The 15,680-nt window shown below is 43.3% G+C and overlaps 1 protein-coding gene across 2 annotated transcripts in view; it reads right to left on the reverse strand.

Moving 5' to 3' along the window:
- Positions 1-1,221, reverse strand: part of itga6a (integrin, alpha 6a) — a 45,165-nt gene extending 43,944 nt beyond the window's left edge. For both annotated transcript variants that reach the window (XM_052148831.1, XM_052148833.1), the window contains exon 1: positions 961-1,221. In XM_052148831.1, coding sequence (XP_052004791.1) covers positions 961-1,142 — 182 coding nt within the window. In that variant the 5' untranslated portion in view covers positions 1,143-1,221. The remainder of the gene's footprint in view (positions 1-960) is intronic.
- Positions 1,222-15,680: the final 14,459 nt, after the last annotated feature.

The raw sequence follows: 15,680 nt of genomic DNA on the forward strand, positions 1-15,680 counted from the left end.
CAAAAAATATATATATTTTTGAAGCATATGTATAAATTCATAATGACATGAGATGAAGACTCCAGTCATATCAGTAACCTTATAAAAACTGTTTTACTCTACATGGAGAGGGTCCCCTCATGGGGGCGGCCATGCTTAGATCACATGACCAGCCGAATACAACACTTAATCTCAGTAACCACCCTGTTATTGGACACAACAAACTAAAAATGACTAAGTGCAACATTTATTGTACAAATACATTCGTATCAACTGAATTGAATATTTCTCTTCAGGTTTTATATATCTAACTTTAATATTAAAGTGGAAAAAAGATGCTCACTCACACTTACTAAGTTTTATCACCAACAAATGGCCTTTATTAATGAAAATGTAGAGCTGCCTTTTAGAAAGGGGAGCCCTTGCTAATGGAACATCATTTCTGGGGGTCCTTTGCATCAAAAAGTTAGAGAAAAACAGGTTCTTGATCAGAAGAGGGCTGTAAAGAACCACCGAAAAACCTTTATTTGATGTGTTATTTGGGTGCCTTTGCTCTTGCTGAATTCTTTCAGTGAGAAAAGCCATTATCTTAGTAGCTTGTCGTATTAGGTTAGGTATTGTTAACTTGCCTGTCTAAGTAAGCAGCAGCCTCTTCAAGCACCATGCCTTCCCCCACACGCTCAACTCAACACCATTGACTGCAGACTGCACCGGGTGCTCTATGTTTATTGGGACTAATCACTCTCAGCACATTTCACCATTCAGAAAGAACGTGTTTATATATTTATCAACTAATGCACAATTCAATTGATCATTCCATGTTCTTATAGATGAGAAAGCAGTTGCACAACTGTTTGAAAATGAGAAGGGAACAGGTGCACGATGAGCGCCAGATAAACGGGTGTGGAGCGCGCATCCCGATTAGTCAATTAATCTCCATTAATGTAATCGCAATGATCAACGATAACAAAGTCTACTCACATTCTCTTATCGGTGGGCTGGAGCTGCCGGTGCATGGCCAGAGAGAATCCAAAGAGGCTGCCCGGATGACCATTCTTCCTGAGGACGTTTTGTGTGTCCAGGTTAAATGCACTTGCTGAAGTCCATATGAGCAATGAAAAAATCCACAGGTTTACAGAGAGCCCTTCCTGAAAGAGCTCCATTGCTTGCAATTGATGTGGTTGTATGAATATAGCCCTTGTTGGCGGTCCCGCTGCACTGAGACTGAGAGGACAGAAGCTGAGATCCGCACTGCGCTGCGCTGAATGCGAGAGAGACTGACTGACTGAGGGCCCCTCCCCTCCTCCCACTGCTGTCCCCTAACTCACAGAGAACATTCTTCAATTTACTGCTAACCATTTCATTTTGTTTGCAAGAGTGTTTGTTCATTAGCAGACAATGACACAATTTTAACTGCAACGATTTTTTAAATAAATAATAATAATAAAAAATAAAAAAATCAGTCTCTTTTGTTCAGGTCCAATGTGTATCTAAGGGAAATAGCAGCCACTGAAATATGGATTGGAGGTTCTTGTAACAGCGCGAGAGCATGAAGTGTAAAACGATCAGTCTGATCTGATGATCCTGATAAACTCACTGGTGTATGTTTACAGTATTCTAACACGCATGTTTTATGCATGACACGTGATATAACAGGTAACCAATACCAAACAGCGTTAAAAATACTAAATACATAATTAATATACAATCAAATTATTAAAAATAAATGTCTTTTGAAAATTAATTTCTTCAACATAATTCGTGTGAAAATGAAATAAATATATGGAATAATAATAATGGATAAAAATGTTTAATGTATTTTTTTAAGTTTTCCTGGGGGACTTTTACCGCATATTTTATTCTTCCACTTATTGGATGTTTTTCAGAAAAAAACTTTTGATTTAATTACCTTCAACAAAACTGAAAATTACAAATAAGTATTTTTGTCTCAAAATTCTCATTAGTTATGTCATTTTTCAACATTTTAAAGGTTTAAATTGCCTCAAAATCAAACTTTAGACACCACACACAAATATCTCATGGATCAGGAACATTTTCCAGTGTGTAGTGACAAGCAGGTTTTTAGGAAAGTGTTGTGGTAGTTTTTGTTGCTCTTTAATGTTTTTGGAGTAAATACAATCATTTTGAATTTTAAAATAAAAGTGCCTTTTATTTTTGAAAACCTATACATTTTGTACTAAGTTTTAAAAGTTTGTACTTCTCATTAATTTAATTAAATACTTCACATTCATCCTGAATTTATAATATTCATACCATTTACTTCCTTTCACATCATTTAAAGATGATTTAATTGAATTTGATGGAAATTTGTCTTACCATTAAAGTGTGTAAATTTGAAAAACAGTCTGAAATATTTGTGTATGGTGGAAAGATTAATTATTAATTCATAAAGAAACAAGTGAGGGAGAACATCATAGACGCAGTATGTCATGTTCCCCGATCAATTCAATTTCAGCTCAATCAACAGCATTTGTGGTATAATATTGATTACTACAAAAATACATTTCCACTCGTCCCTCCTTTTCTTTAAAATGTAAAATAAATAGTTGTAACAGAAATGTGAAGCTTGTCATTTTATAAAAGCACTTATACAGTAAGTAATTATTCTGTGTTTAACCCCTCCAAATTGCCCACATTCACTTCCATTGTAAGTGCCTCACTGTAAGCCAGATGTTTTGCTTTTTTATATCACAAATTCTGTTGATTGAGCTTCACTTGTATTGAACCATGAATATTCCTTTAAACCTCCAACATTTCTTTGCATTTGTAAACATATTGGGAGATAGTCACCATAGTAACTACAAAATAAAATTTAGTTTTTGCTTCTTCAACACTAAAAACCCGTCAGAGTGTGTATACTTCAGTCTGTGTTCATCAGTCTACAACTATTTTTGATTTGCCAAAACTTTTTTTTTTATTCACTGTGACACAGTATGAGGTTATGCACAAAGCACATACAGTCATCCAGGCATCATTTTACCACAAAGAGTATTACTGTAGAGTGACTCTATCAGGAAGTGAATAACTGTCATGACAGAGATGCAATGGTGTCGGTAGGATCCTCCTGCTGGTTGGACGTGTGCTTTCCTGGATAACGGAAGAGTTTATTGTGCATTCTGGTTGATCTAGTTTTCATTCACCCATTTGCTACAGTATATTGGACTGAGGTGCAGGATTATTGAATATGAAAATCAGTTTAATGTAAAAGAGAATTGTTTATTATCCATTGGAAATACAGGACATTTGAAACAAGGATCAAAGCCAAAACAATCAATAGAGAGATGCTGTGAATTAAAATGACATTAAGGCTACAATATAGTGTTCCTTTAGCTTGACTGGTAGTGCATAGTACTAGCAATGCCAAGGTCATGGGTTTGACCCCTATAGGGACCACATATACTAGTAAAATATACACCTTAAATGCACTGCAAGTTGCTTTGGACAAAAGTGTTTGTCAAAGAGTGTAAGAGTGGAAGGATTTACATCCTTCCTTTTCTCAAACAGCGACATTCTTGTGTGCTGGCAAAACATTTAAGTGGAGAAACAATGCACTGCCAGCCAGCCAGTATCTCTCTAAACACATTAAAGGAACAGTGCCCCACATAATGTAAATATAGACTTTCTTTCTCAAGTGGAACACAAAAATATTGTGTCATCAATTACTTTGTTGTTCCAAGAATATTCAATTTTGGATACTATTCCTTTAAGGAATGTCAAATTATCTCATGAATCTTATATAGAGATAAAGAGCAAGTGGGAGACCCTTGAATTGCAGGGTACTTGTGTGCATGGTGACTCGGCAGCCCACACTCTTGTCTGATAGCACAGGAAGCAGGAGGAATGTGAATGGCACTGCTGTGTGATCACGGTTGAGTCACTGTTGAAATTCTCATCATGACAAAAGCCTGGACTCATCATTCAAAAGCGTATGATGAGACCGCCAATGTGACCAATGATGGGAACTTGACCCTGCCAGTTCAAGTAGATGTGACGTGAAGTGAATAGATTGTTATTCTCATAATTAACCAGCTAATGTGTTCAGCTTTATGCATCATGAACATTCACTGCCAGCAAACGTGGCACATTCACAACAAATCGCCACATTCACAATTCAAATCACAAGGATTTTGGTTCACACAAGAAAATACCCACCTTTAGGTCTCAAATGGACAGCTTATAAGATGTCTTATAAGAATAGTTTTAATTATATGTACACAGGGGTGTAGATTCAGTGGGATTAGTAATTATAAATATGTAACATTTCTTTACTTTGAGTATTTAACCATTTTCTTGTATATACACTGTACATATTTCTTTCCATTTTTCATTTATCACAAATAATACTGTTACGGATAAGATGAAGGCAGACGTGGAGTGAGGATCTATATGCAGGTTTTATTGAACAAACATGAAAACAGACAAAACAGGACCAAAGGAAATACCCGCAATGGGGAAATGAAACAAAAACACGGAAAACATAGAAAGGTTGTACTGGCAGGATAAACATAGAACGAGCACGGAAACAGGCGTCCACAAACATCAACAATCGACAGGGGAATGAAGAAACAGCAGGGTTTAAATACACAGGAGACATGATGATGACAAAACGAGACACAGGTGAGAACAATGATGGCAGTGATGAGATGCGGGAATTGTGGGAAGTGTAGTTTTTAGACAGACAAGTGAAACACGGGGCAGACAACAAGGAAAACGTGACATGGAATGTGATCAGTGACGAGTGAAACAGAAAACACGGGGCAGACAACAAGGGAATCGTGACATAAACCCCCCCCCAAAAGGTGCGGCTTCCAGACGCTCCTTAGAAAAAAAAAAAAAAAGGGAATACTCCAAAAAAAAACAGACAGACCAAGGGAGCACAAGGGGCAAACAGACAGACAGAAGGGGCACAAGACAGGCAGTCCAAGGGGGCACAGAGAGCAGACAGGCAGTCCAAGGAGGCACAGAGAGCAGACAGGCAGTCCAAGGTGGCACAGGGGGCAGACAGGCAGTCCAAGGAGGCACAGGGGGCAGACAGGCAGTCCAAGGAGGCACAGAGAGCAGACAGGCAGTCCAAGGAGGCACAGGGGCAGACAGGCAGTCCAAGGTGCCCATAAGAGGACTGGATCAGGTGGCCTGGGAGTCGGCCTCAGGACCACAGCCATGGGGAACTCCGAGGGCAGAGCTGAGGTGGGCGGAGCCGTGGACTGCTCAGGAGATCACGTCGTAGGAGGCTCCAGAGGCGGAGCTGAGGGAGCCACTGGAGGCGGAGCCGAGGGAGGCTCAGGAGGTGGAACTGAAGGAGGTTCTGGAGGCTCAGGAGGCGGAGCTGAGGGAGGTTCTGGAGATTCAGGAGGCGGAGCTGTGGGAGGCCCAAGAGGCGGAGCCGAGGAAGGCCTAGGAGGCGGAGCCAAGGGAGGCGGAACCATAGAAAGCCCTGGTCCTACGGCTCCACCTCCCAAGCCTCCTAGCCCTGGTCCTACGGCTCCGCCTCCCAAGCCTCCTAGGGCTCCGCCTCCCAAGTCGCCTAGGGCTCCGCCTCCCGAGCACCCTGAGCCTCCCGAACCTCCCTCTGCTCTGCCTCCCGAGCCTCCTACGGCTCCGCCTTTAAAGCCTCCTATGACGCTGCCTTCCTCGGCTCCGCCTCCTGAGCCTTCCTCGGCCCAGCCTCTAGAGCCTCCCTTGGCTCTGTCACCTGAGCCTCCCACGGCTCCGCCTCCTGAGGCTCGAGAGGCGGAGCCCTGTGTGGCTCGAGAGACTTGAGAGGTGGAGCCCTGGGAGGCTCGGGAGGCGGAGCCCTGGGAGGCTCGAGATGCGCTGGCTCTAGGACAGTCATGGCTACAGGTGCTGGCTCTGGGACGGTCGAGGCTACAGGTGCTGGCTCTGGGACGGTCGAGGCTACAGGTGCTGGCTCTGGGACGGTCGAGGCTACAGGTGCTGGCTCTGGGACGGTCGAGGCTACAGGCGCTGGCTCGGAGACGGTCGAGGCTACAGGCGCTGGCTCACTGACGTTCGAGGCTACAGGCGCTGGCTCACTGACGTTCGAGGCTACAGGCGCTGGCTCACTGACGTTCGAGGCTACAGGCGCTGGCTCACTGACGTTCGAGGCTACAGGCGCTGGCTCACTGACTTTCGAGGCTACAGGTGCTGGCTCATTGACGTTCGGGCCTGCAGGCATTGGCTGGTTGGCCGTGGTTGGCGGAGGCTGGAGAGCAGAGGCCTTTCTTCTCCTCCTCCTCCGGGCGGATGAAGTTGGCAGTGCTGGTTCATTGACCACGGCAGGCGTGGGGGTTGGCTCACTCACCGTGGCTGGCAAGGAAAGCCCAGAGGCGGGACCCGGGATCAGGAGAGGTGGCTCCCCGGCAGCGAACTCCTCCACGATGAGTCCCACATACTCCCGCCAGGTGCAGTCTCCGGTCTCCGGCAGTTCCCACCAACGGTGTTTGGGAACACCGAACCGGTACACCACCTTCAAGGTATGGTCGTCCCAGCCGGTGTAACTGGCCACGCTGGCAAAGAAGTGGGAGAATTCCCGGACAGACAAGTCCGCCTCTGTCAGCTTTTTGAGGAACCCTGCTAGATCCATTGTGGGTCGATTGTTCTGTTACGGATAAGATGAAGGCAGACGTGGAGTGAGGATCTATTTGCAGGTTTTATTGAACAAACGTGAAAACAGACAGAACAGGAACAAAGGAAATACCCGCAATGGGGAAATGAAAGGCGGAGGCTTTCATTTCCCTAAAACACGTAAAACATAGAAAGGTTGCACTGGCAGGATAAACATAGAACGAGCACGGAAACAGGCATCCACAAACATCAACAATTGACAGGGGAATGAAGAAACAGCAGGGTTTAAATACACAGGAGACATGATGATGACAAAACGAGACACAGGTGAGAACAATGATGCAATGATGGCAGTGACGAGATCAGGGAATTGTGGGAAGTGTAGTTTTTAGACAGACAAATGAAACATGGGGCAGACAACAAGGAAAACGTGACATGGAATATGATCAGTGACGAGTGAAACAGAAAACACGGGACAGACAACAAGGGAATCGTGACAAATACCCTATTCTGTTATATTTCACACAAAAAGCACCATGGTAATACACTTGATTATTTATTTATTTTCAGACCTGGTCTGTGATAACCCCATGTTTATGACATGCCTCTTAGTAAAACCATGGTATTTTTTAAATTAACTTGGAGTACCATGACAGTATCAGGAAATATGAACATGATCAATCATTCAGTACCATGGCATCACCCTGGTAACGTCGTGCACAGTGCGAAGGTGCGATAAGAAAGTGTCCCCCTACGGTATGATGGTGCCCCCTTAGGGAATTGGTGCCCTACGCAGACAGTGTAATATGCGTATAGGGGGATGCGGTGGCCTAATGGTATTTTTCTTAAAGTGATTAGTCTAATGGCTTGCGCCCCTGCTGCCCCGTTCTGTGCACGTCAGTGTTATGGATAACTATTCATCAGAATTCATCAAATGTGTTTTTACTTTCAGCTACTTGACTTTCTTTTATATTAATTGCAAGATTTAATATGGTATAACAATTTAGATTACACACCATATTATACGGCATGTTTTCCTTTACAGAAAAGTCTGTTCTTTACAGACAGTCAGTGTTACAATTCTTACTTTAATTTATGACTGTGCTGTCTCTAAAACCCACCTGTCATCTAGCAGGTGTCAGCTGTTGATTATTAAAAATACTCACTTTGATGAATGCTACTAAACCAAAGATTTGTGCATCAGTGTCTGTGAGCTACAGGGCACTGAAAGTCACTTAAGGAACATACATTATACAGCAATTGTTTCAGTAAGAGCATTTCTTGTAACTTTCAGGGATGGAAGGGGCCATATCTGACATATTCCTCGGCTTTTAAATGGTTTTTAATGTTATAGATTACGTGGGATGAATATGCTACATTGTCTCTCTATCTCTCTCAGGCACTGATTCACTCACTCTTTTACCATAGGAATGAGCCATCACCGTCAATACAATTAGTGTCTAATATCCATAAATATTACTCATAATTCATGCAGTCACCACAAAGACTGACTTCATCATTGTGATGGGCAGTGTTGAGATTTCCATACAGTCTGTATCAGCTTGAGGAGTGTGAACAAAGAAATCTCTGACAGTACAACCAGAGCCATCACCAGACACTGAGAGTTCACATTCAATAAAGACAGCTCTTAACATCAATGACCTGACCATAACAAATACTGAACAGTTAAAGAGAAATGATTTCAGTTTGGTTGAGGCTCAGGGTTACTGACCAGAAGGTTGGGGGTTCAAACCCCAGCACCACCAAGATGCCACTGTTGGGCCCTTGAGCAAGGGCCTTAACCCTATCTGCTCCAGAGGTGCTGTATCATGGCTGACCCTGCACTCTGACCCCAGCTTAGCTGGGATATGTGAAAACTAATACATTTACGTTTGGAGGGCTGAAAGGTGTGGGAAATAATGCTTTTTCAGAACTCACCTTTTAATAAATTTTTATTGGAAATTCAGTTTGAAGCAATTTTACATCAGGATTGTTCTCCCTTCTCCCTCCCTTCCCCTTTGCAATGTTATCAAATGTCTTTATATTTCATGATTTTATGTGGACTACTTTCACAAATTCCATCATAAAATACAATAAAAGAGGGTAACAGATGCATAATATGGCCAAGACTAGCATGCTAGCATTAGCATTAGCGCCATGAATTCAAGATGTAAACATTACAAATTACACATTATTTACTGCATATATCTTTCTTTCAACGGGAGGGGGGCCATATGCACATATATGCCGTATGCTTACTTTAATCGATATACTATAACGACATCTAAGAATCAATATTTGCATTTACCCTCGGTATAACCTCTTGTTTTGCTACTTCAGTAGTCCATAATCTGCTGCTTCCTGTTAACTGTATTGGATGCTGTTTTGTGAAACTGGAGATTCTTTGTTGTAATTGGCGTATCACTTGAATTCTACCATTCCTGCCCCTGACAACCGTTAACACCACCATCATCGACTGAGGGAATTATGACAGTGAGTGTAGAGAGAGAGCGTCAACCTCACGCTGAAGCAGTATCAGGTAAAATTAATTAATGAAATTTGCCAAAAGTCCTGTAAAATAAGGAAATTTCCCATAATTAAGGGGAAAAATTGCGCTCCGTATAAATTTAGCGTCACACACCCAAACTGCTGAGAATGTTTCACAAATCGAGAGAAATGGACATGAAACACACACACCTTTCACGTGAGTTGTGTGAGATATTGGATGTTTCTTTACACTGATGCTACACTTGACAGAAATGGCCGGGGGAAAAATCTGTTAAAAATCAGTGCACGTCTTCTGTCATGTTTTCTGTCCGATGCAAGATTATTTTGTCAAATTCATATAGTATTCGAGTGCATGTTAATTGTTTCACACCACTGGGATTTTAAAACACCAGTAAATGCACCTATTCTCATTCTAGAAAAGCGAGAGAGAGAGAGAGAAAAAGAAAGGTAAGAAAAACTGCATTACTGCCTTCATTCAAAATAAAAGTATAGTGGGACATGTTTAGTTTTCTTACATTTCTCTACTGCCAAAACAACAACACTAATCCCATTAGAAATACACTATTTTCATTTTAAGCCTTTTCTCTGCTTTTCTCTCTTCTTCCTGGTCGTTGTTTTAAAGCGATTTTCATTTTAAGTTTAGTAGGCGACGTTCACACAGAACGTGTTTTTGCATCCGTCAGCACTGTTTTCAATGTTAAACAGCATCTCGTGTGGGAACACCTGTAAATATGATTCATTTCTACAACTTTTTGACATTTAAGTCGCCATTATAAGTGTGTGTGGTATTTATATTGTTTAATTTCACTGGATTACAATTTTGATATGCTTGTTAAAAAGAATAAAGACTTTTATAATGTAACACTTCTGTGGGCTTAAAGAATGAACTTTAAATAATTTAAATCCTTTTCTATTGTCACTTCCTCAAGTCCCAAAAACTGCACATCAATCATCTTTGACAAAAATAAATGCTAAATTGTTAGATTTCTACCCACATACAGTTAAGAGTTTAGTGTTACATTCTCTCATTCATTTGTGGTAAATGTCATTTTAACACTGATAGTGGAGGCTTTTTGTGTGTTCTTTGATTTATTGAGCACCCTGTTATATCATGACACCATGACCTTTCATTGAAGATATATGTTAGGAAATTACATCACATGGAGGTGGACATCAGCCATTCTGCAAAATTACTTTGAGTTATTTGAAGTGTATAACTCTATTGTTTTATTTAAGTTTTCCTTTATTTTATGGTGTTAGTCATATGTGGTCAAGCATAACATCTCCACCCTATTATGGGAATATTTATGGGAAATTAATTTCATTATAAAATTTCAATATACATTATTTCTGTTAACAGAAATAATATCATAAATATTAGTTTGCAAATATGTTTCCTAGATATCAATCACAGACCATGTAGTGGCTCATTTATCCACTGAATGTCCACCCTGTTATTGTCCACCCTGATACTGCCCATTTAACTGGACGAATCAGAATTTTTTAGTAATTTAGCTTGACCAGTATGACTAATACAATCTTTAATATGTCCCTGTAATAATGAAACATGAAGAAACTTGTAAAGGTATGTTCCCCTTCTGTCACTCACTCGACGTTGTGTCGACTGTAGTGACACAAGGGGCTTATTTCGGGAGCCTCGTATACCTCTGAATATGAAAAAGACCAATAAAAAATTGGCGAACAGAATTTGCATGTCCCGCCCCTGAACATACGGGTATAAAAGGCGGGGATCGTGCATCTATTCAGTCAGATTCTTTCTTCAGAGCCGAGCGGTTGTGTGATCAGCGAGCTGAAAAAATACTGTTCCACTCACATCTAAGAGCACTGCTGTTGGATCCTAAAGTGCATTACCAGCGGCTTTCTCCCTTCTCTGCAGTCAATGCCCCTGGGCGCTTCGACAGCGTTTCCTAAAAGAGTTTATTTCCTCTAAAAGAGTAAACACATTGCCGTTGAACATCTTTTTCAAGATGACTTTCCGCCTTTGTGTAGTTCCTGGATGCGGAAGATATCTCTCCGCTTTTGACGGTCATATATGCTGCCTCATGTGCATGGGATGCGATCACACTGAGGCAGCATTTATGAATGGTTCATGTTCTCATTGGGCTGGACCAGAAATTCCCATACCCCCTCAGCCCTCACGGCTAGACGATTGGTTCCTCGGATCAGATCCTTTCTTCCTGGAAGTGCATGACGAGCTGACGATATCTTGGCGGGCACCTTTTACTGCCCGAAACCGACCTCCTAGCACATCCGCTCTCACTACCCTCGACGGCGGGGCGGTACATGGAGGTCTCCTAAATGGACAAAGCGGTTGCGGTGCGCCTGTGCCCGCAAAACATGGCCACCTGGCGGGATCGCCCAGTACTCCCCACGAGGCCAGTAGGACGATGTCGTCCCTGCCGTCCAAAGCCACCGGATGGGCCGCTTACGCCCTGCATGCCACGGCCCTCCTGCAAACCCACCCGACCAAGGCACTTAAAGAACTACACATGGATTGTCCTGATCCTTATGTACTGCAGGAACTGAGCTCAGCAACTGACCTCACCCTCCGGGCCACTAAGGTCACAGCGCAGGCACTCGGACAGGCGATGGCCACCCTCTCTGTTCAGAGAGCACCGCGACATTAACACACATTAATTGCCAAGGCAGCGTGCACTCTCGTCACATGTCACAACTCGCCCGCCATCTCCTCCTTTGGAGTCAGCACTGACTGAGGTCGCTGCACGCCACTCATATCCTGGGCTGGCTTCACTCAATGGGGAGTGGAGGCTCCACCCCCAGGTGTTTCAGGTGATCTTGGACCGTTATGGCAAAGGACAGGTAGACCTGTTCGCTTCCCAAGATAACTCCCATTGCCCGCTCTGGTACTCCCTCAGGTCGGAGGCAAGTCCCCTCGGGACAGATGAGCTGGCACACAGCTAACCCCGGGGGCTGCTCAAGTACGCATTTCCCCCAGTGAGCCTACTTGCACAGGTGCTGTGCACGGTCAGGGAGGACGAGGAATAAGTCACTCTAGTGGCTCCTTACTGGCTCACTCGGACTTGGTTCTCGTATCTTATGCTCCTCGTGACAGCACCTCCCTGGCAAATTCTCCTGAGGAAAGACCTTCTTTCTCAGGTATGGGGCATCTGCGCCCAGACCTCTGGAACGTCCATGTCTGGCCCCTGGACGGGATGTGGAAGATCTAAGTGGTCTACCACCAGCTGTCGTACACAATCAACCAAGCCAGAGCTCCCTCTACCAGGCAGCTTTACGCCCTAAAGTGGCATCTGTTCGCAAATTGATGTTCTTCCTGATCTGAAGACCCACAGAGGTGACCAGTCGGGTCAGTGCTCTCATTCCTGCAGGAAAAACTGGAGGGGCGGCTGTCCCCCTCCACCTTAAAGGTGCATGTAGTCGGTAAGTCCCTAGGGAAGCACGACTTGATTATCAGGTTTCTAAGAGGTGCCCGGAGGATGAATCCTCCCAGGTCATGCCTCCCAGGTCATGATCCTCATGGGATCTCTCTGTGGTCCTTACAGGCTTTCAGAGAACCCCCTTCGAGCCGCTAGAGTCAGTCGAGCTAAGTGCCCTCTCCCAGAAGATGGCCCTCCTGATTGCGCTCACTTCCATCAAGGGGGTATGAGACCTGCAAGCGTTCTCTGTCAGCGACAATTGCCTGGAGTGTGGTCCGGCAGATGCCCATGTCATCCTAAGACCTCGACCGGGCTATGTGCCCAAGGCTCCTACAACCCCTGTCAGGGACAAGGTAGTGAACCTGCAAGCACGCCCCGGGAGGAGGCAGACCCAGCCTTATCGTTGCTGTGTCTGGTACGTGCTTTGCTTACCTATTTGTACCCCACTTAGAGCTTTAGACACTCTGAGCAGCTCTTTGTTTGCTTTGGCGGACAGCGGAAAGGGAACGCTGTCTCCAAACAGAGGCTACCACTGGGTAGTCGACACAATAGGCATTGGCCTATTGGACCCAGGCTGTGCCCGCCCCCTTGGGGGTTCAAGCACACTCTATAAGGATCCTCATGGGCACTTGCCAACGGCACCTCTCTAGCAGACATCTGTAGAGCAGTGGGCTAGGCATCACCCAATACCATTGCGAGATTCTACAATGTCCGGGTTGAGTCGGTTTCGTCCCATCTTTTGTCAGGTCCGAACATGCAGAACCCGCATTTAACACTCTATGAGGAGAAACATAGAGAGAGAAAAGGCCGCGGCTGGCCTGCTCCCATGCTTGTCACTTCGCTTGTTCCCACCCCCCTAATAACAGGGTGGAAAACTATTGTCGGATGACGTGAACCTAATAAAACACCTAATATGACATCTTAGTGGGACATTGGGGAAGGTTACGTGCAGTATGCTTGCCCGTGATCCTTTGGCATGCTACAGCTAGCTGGACCAGCATCAGCAGATCACGTAACATGGTTCTGTGTAGGTGGCGCTATTGAATTGGGGCCCCTTGTGTCACTACAATCGATACAACATCGAGTGAGTAACAGAAGGGGAACGTCTAGCTTACTAGTGTCCTCCTCGCCACAACACTGTACCAAACCGCTGTTTTTTTCTCGGCTCCTCAGTGCAGAACCTGACTGAACAGGTGCATGATCCCCGCCTTTTATACCCGTATGTCCGGGGGCGGGACATGCTAATTCTGTCCGCCAATTTTGTATTGCCATTTTTCATATTCAGAGGTATCCAAGGCTCCTGAAAGAAGCCCCTTTTGTCACTACAATCGACACAACGTCGAGTGAGTGACAGAAGGGACGGGGGTTACACTAAAACCTAGACGTTTAATTTTTCAAAAGTTTCTAAGCCGGAATGTCACCGAATTGTAGGAATGAACTATTTACGATATGTACAGAGTTGCAGTTCTGCTACTCTCTATACGCAGATAACGCAGTCTACAGTAACAGTAAAGTGCAGTCTATAGGAACAGACAACACCCCAACACCATGCGGCCTGTGATGCAAGAGCAGAGAAAGATCAGAGTCTGCACGTTTTCCTTGCATCGGTGGCTTGGTAAAGTGCACCGATTAATCTAAATGAGAGCTTCCTGATCGGCAAGTGTTGTGATAGAGGACAGTCTCTTTTGTGAAGCGTGCATCGCTGTAAATCAACCAACTCCTGCAGCACAAAAGCTCAGCTCTAGTTTAGCAGGGATGGGGGTGGGGGTGCAGAACAATGAGGATGTCAGAATGCCAGGACATCACTGCATTCTTTTTCATGCAGACTGATCCTGCCTGTGATGCTGAAATGTGGGGGGAACCTACTTTGTTGCTGTTATAGGCTGGTGAAATGTGGTCTCCCAAGACGTCAAAGAGTCCTTGAGTCAAAAGCATAGCAGCAATTAGTCTGTAAACAGAGAAATGTCTACAGGAAACAGCAAGCACTCAAGTGTTTAAAGGCACAGTTATAGAATAATGAATATATTATTTATATATATAGAATTTATTTTGAGTCATAATTTACTTTCCCTTATGTTTTTCCAAACACAAAAGGAGAGTCTCAAGTGAGGCTAACATTCTGCCTAACATCTCCTTTTGTGATTGGTACTTCATCTAATGCAGGGGTGCCCACACTTTTTTGTCTGATGATCTACTTTTAAATGACCAACTAAATAAGTTCTACCAACAAAAAAGTTTCATTTAAAATAAGAAAATGCTTGTTGGGACTACTGCATGTATCCCTACATGGAATTCATCTTCTAATTAATAAAAAAATATATTTAATAATGTTCAATGTTGATATCATTCAGTTTTAAAACTAAACCCAAAACACCTACAGCACAATAGATTACAATAGCCAGGGCATTTACCTTATTCTGATGACTTGCACTGAATGGAATCAGACAGTTTTGCCTAATCCGGGCAGTAGCATCGCAATTTCACGCTCTGTTCTCAGAAGTCCTTGGAAGACGCGTATGCACAAACGTAGTTGTCATGGCAACTGAATAAACAAAACCTCGCCTGGTCAATATTTACTCATCAAGTGCAAGTCAGACAGAAACTAAAAGAAGGTAAGACATTATATTTATTTTTATTAAAATGTATCGAAAGTACATTTAAATTTTGTGCGATCTACCAGCATTGCCTTTGCGATGGACTGGTAGATCGCGATCGAAATATTGGGCACCCCTGATCTAATGTGTGAAACTGGGAGAAGTCACATTCCACATCTTACATTCTGGAATGCATAACTGGCTGCTAATCATTGATGAAACAGATTATTTTATTTTTGGTTTCTTATATGAAGTTTTCCTTTAAGTGTATTAACATACTGTATGCTTCACTTCACTGGATTCAAGACAATACCACAGAAACAACACGTGGTTCTTGAGACATGAAAGAAAACGTCTCATCTTTAGTATTTAGTGTTTAAAATAATAACATTTGTGCTTTGAAGTTAATCTAAGATTACCACTAGAATGTTCTTGATAGACATGCACCATTTGATTTGATTTCTCTTTATTTTTATCAGACTTTACATTATCCATTACTAGCCCTAAAACCACCTGTCCTCAGACCACAACTCAATACTTTAAATAGGTAAAAAGTATATTCATTTTCAAATTAATAAAAACAGTAATATAATATGTA

This window comes from Xyrauchen texanus, chromosome 18 (genome assembly GCF_025860055.1).
Source record: "Xyrauchen texanus isolate HMW12.3.18 chromosome 18, RBS_HiC_50CHRs, whole genome shotgun sequence".
Classification (NCBI taxonomy): Eukaryota; Metazoa; Chordata; class Actinopteri; order Cypriniformes; family Catostomidae; genus Xyrauchen; species Xyrauchen texanus.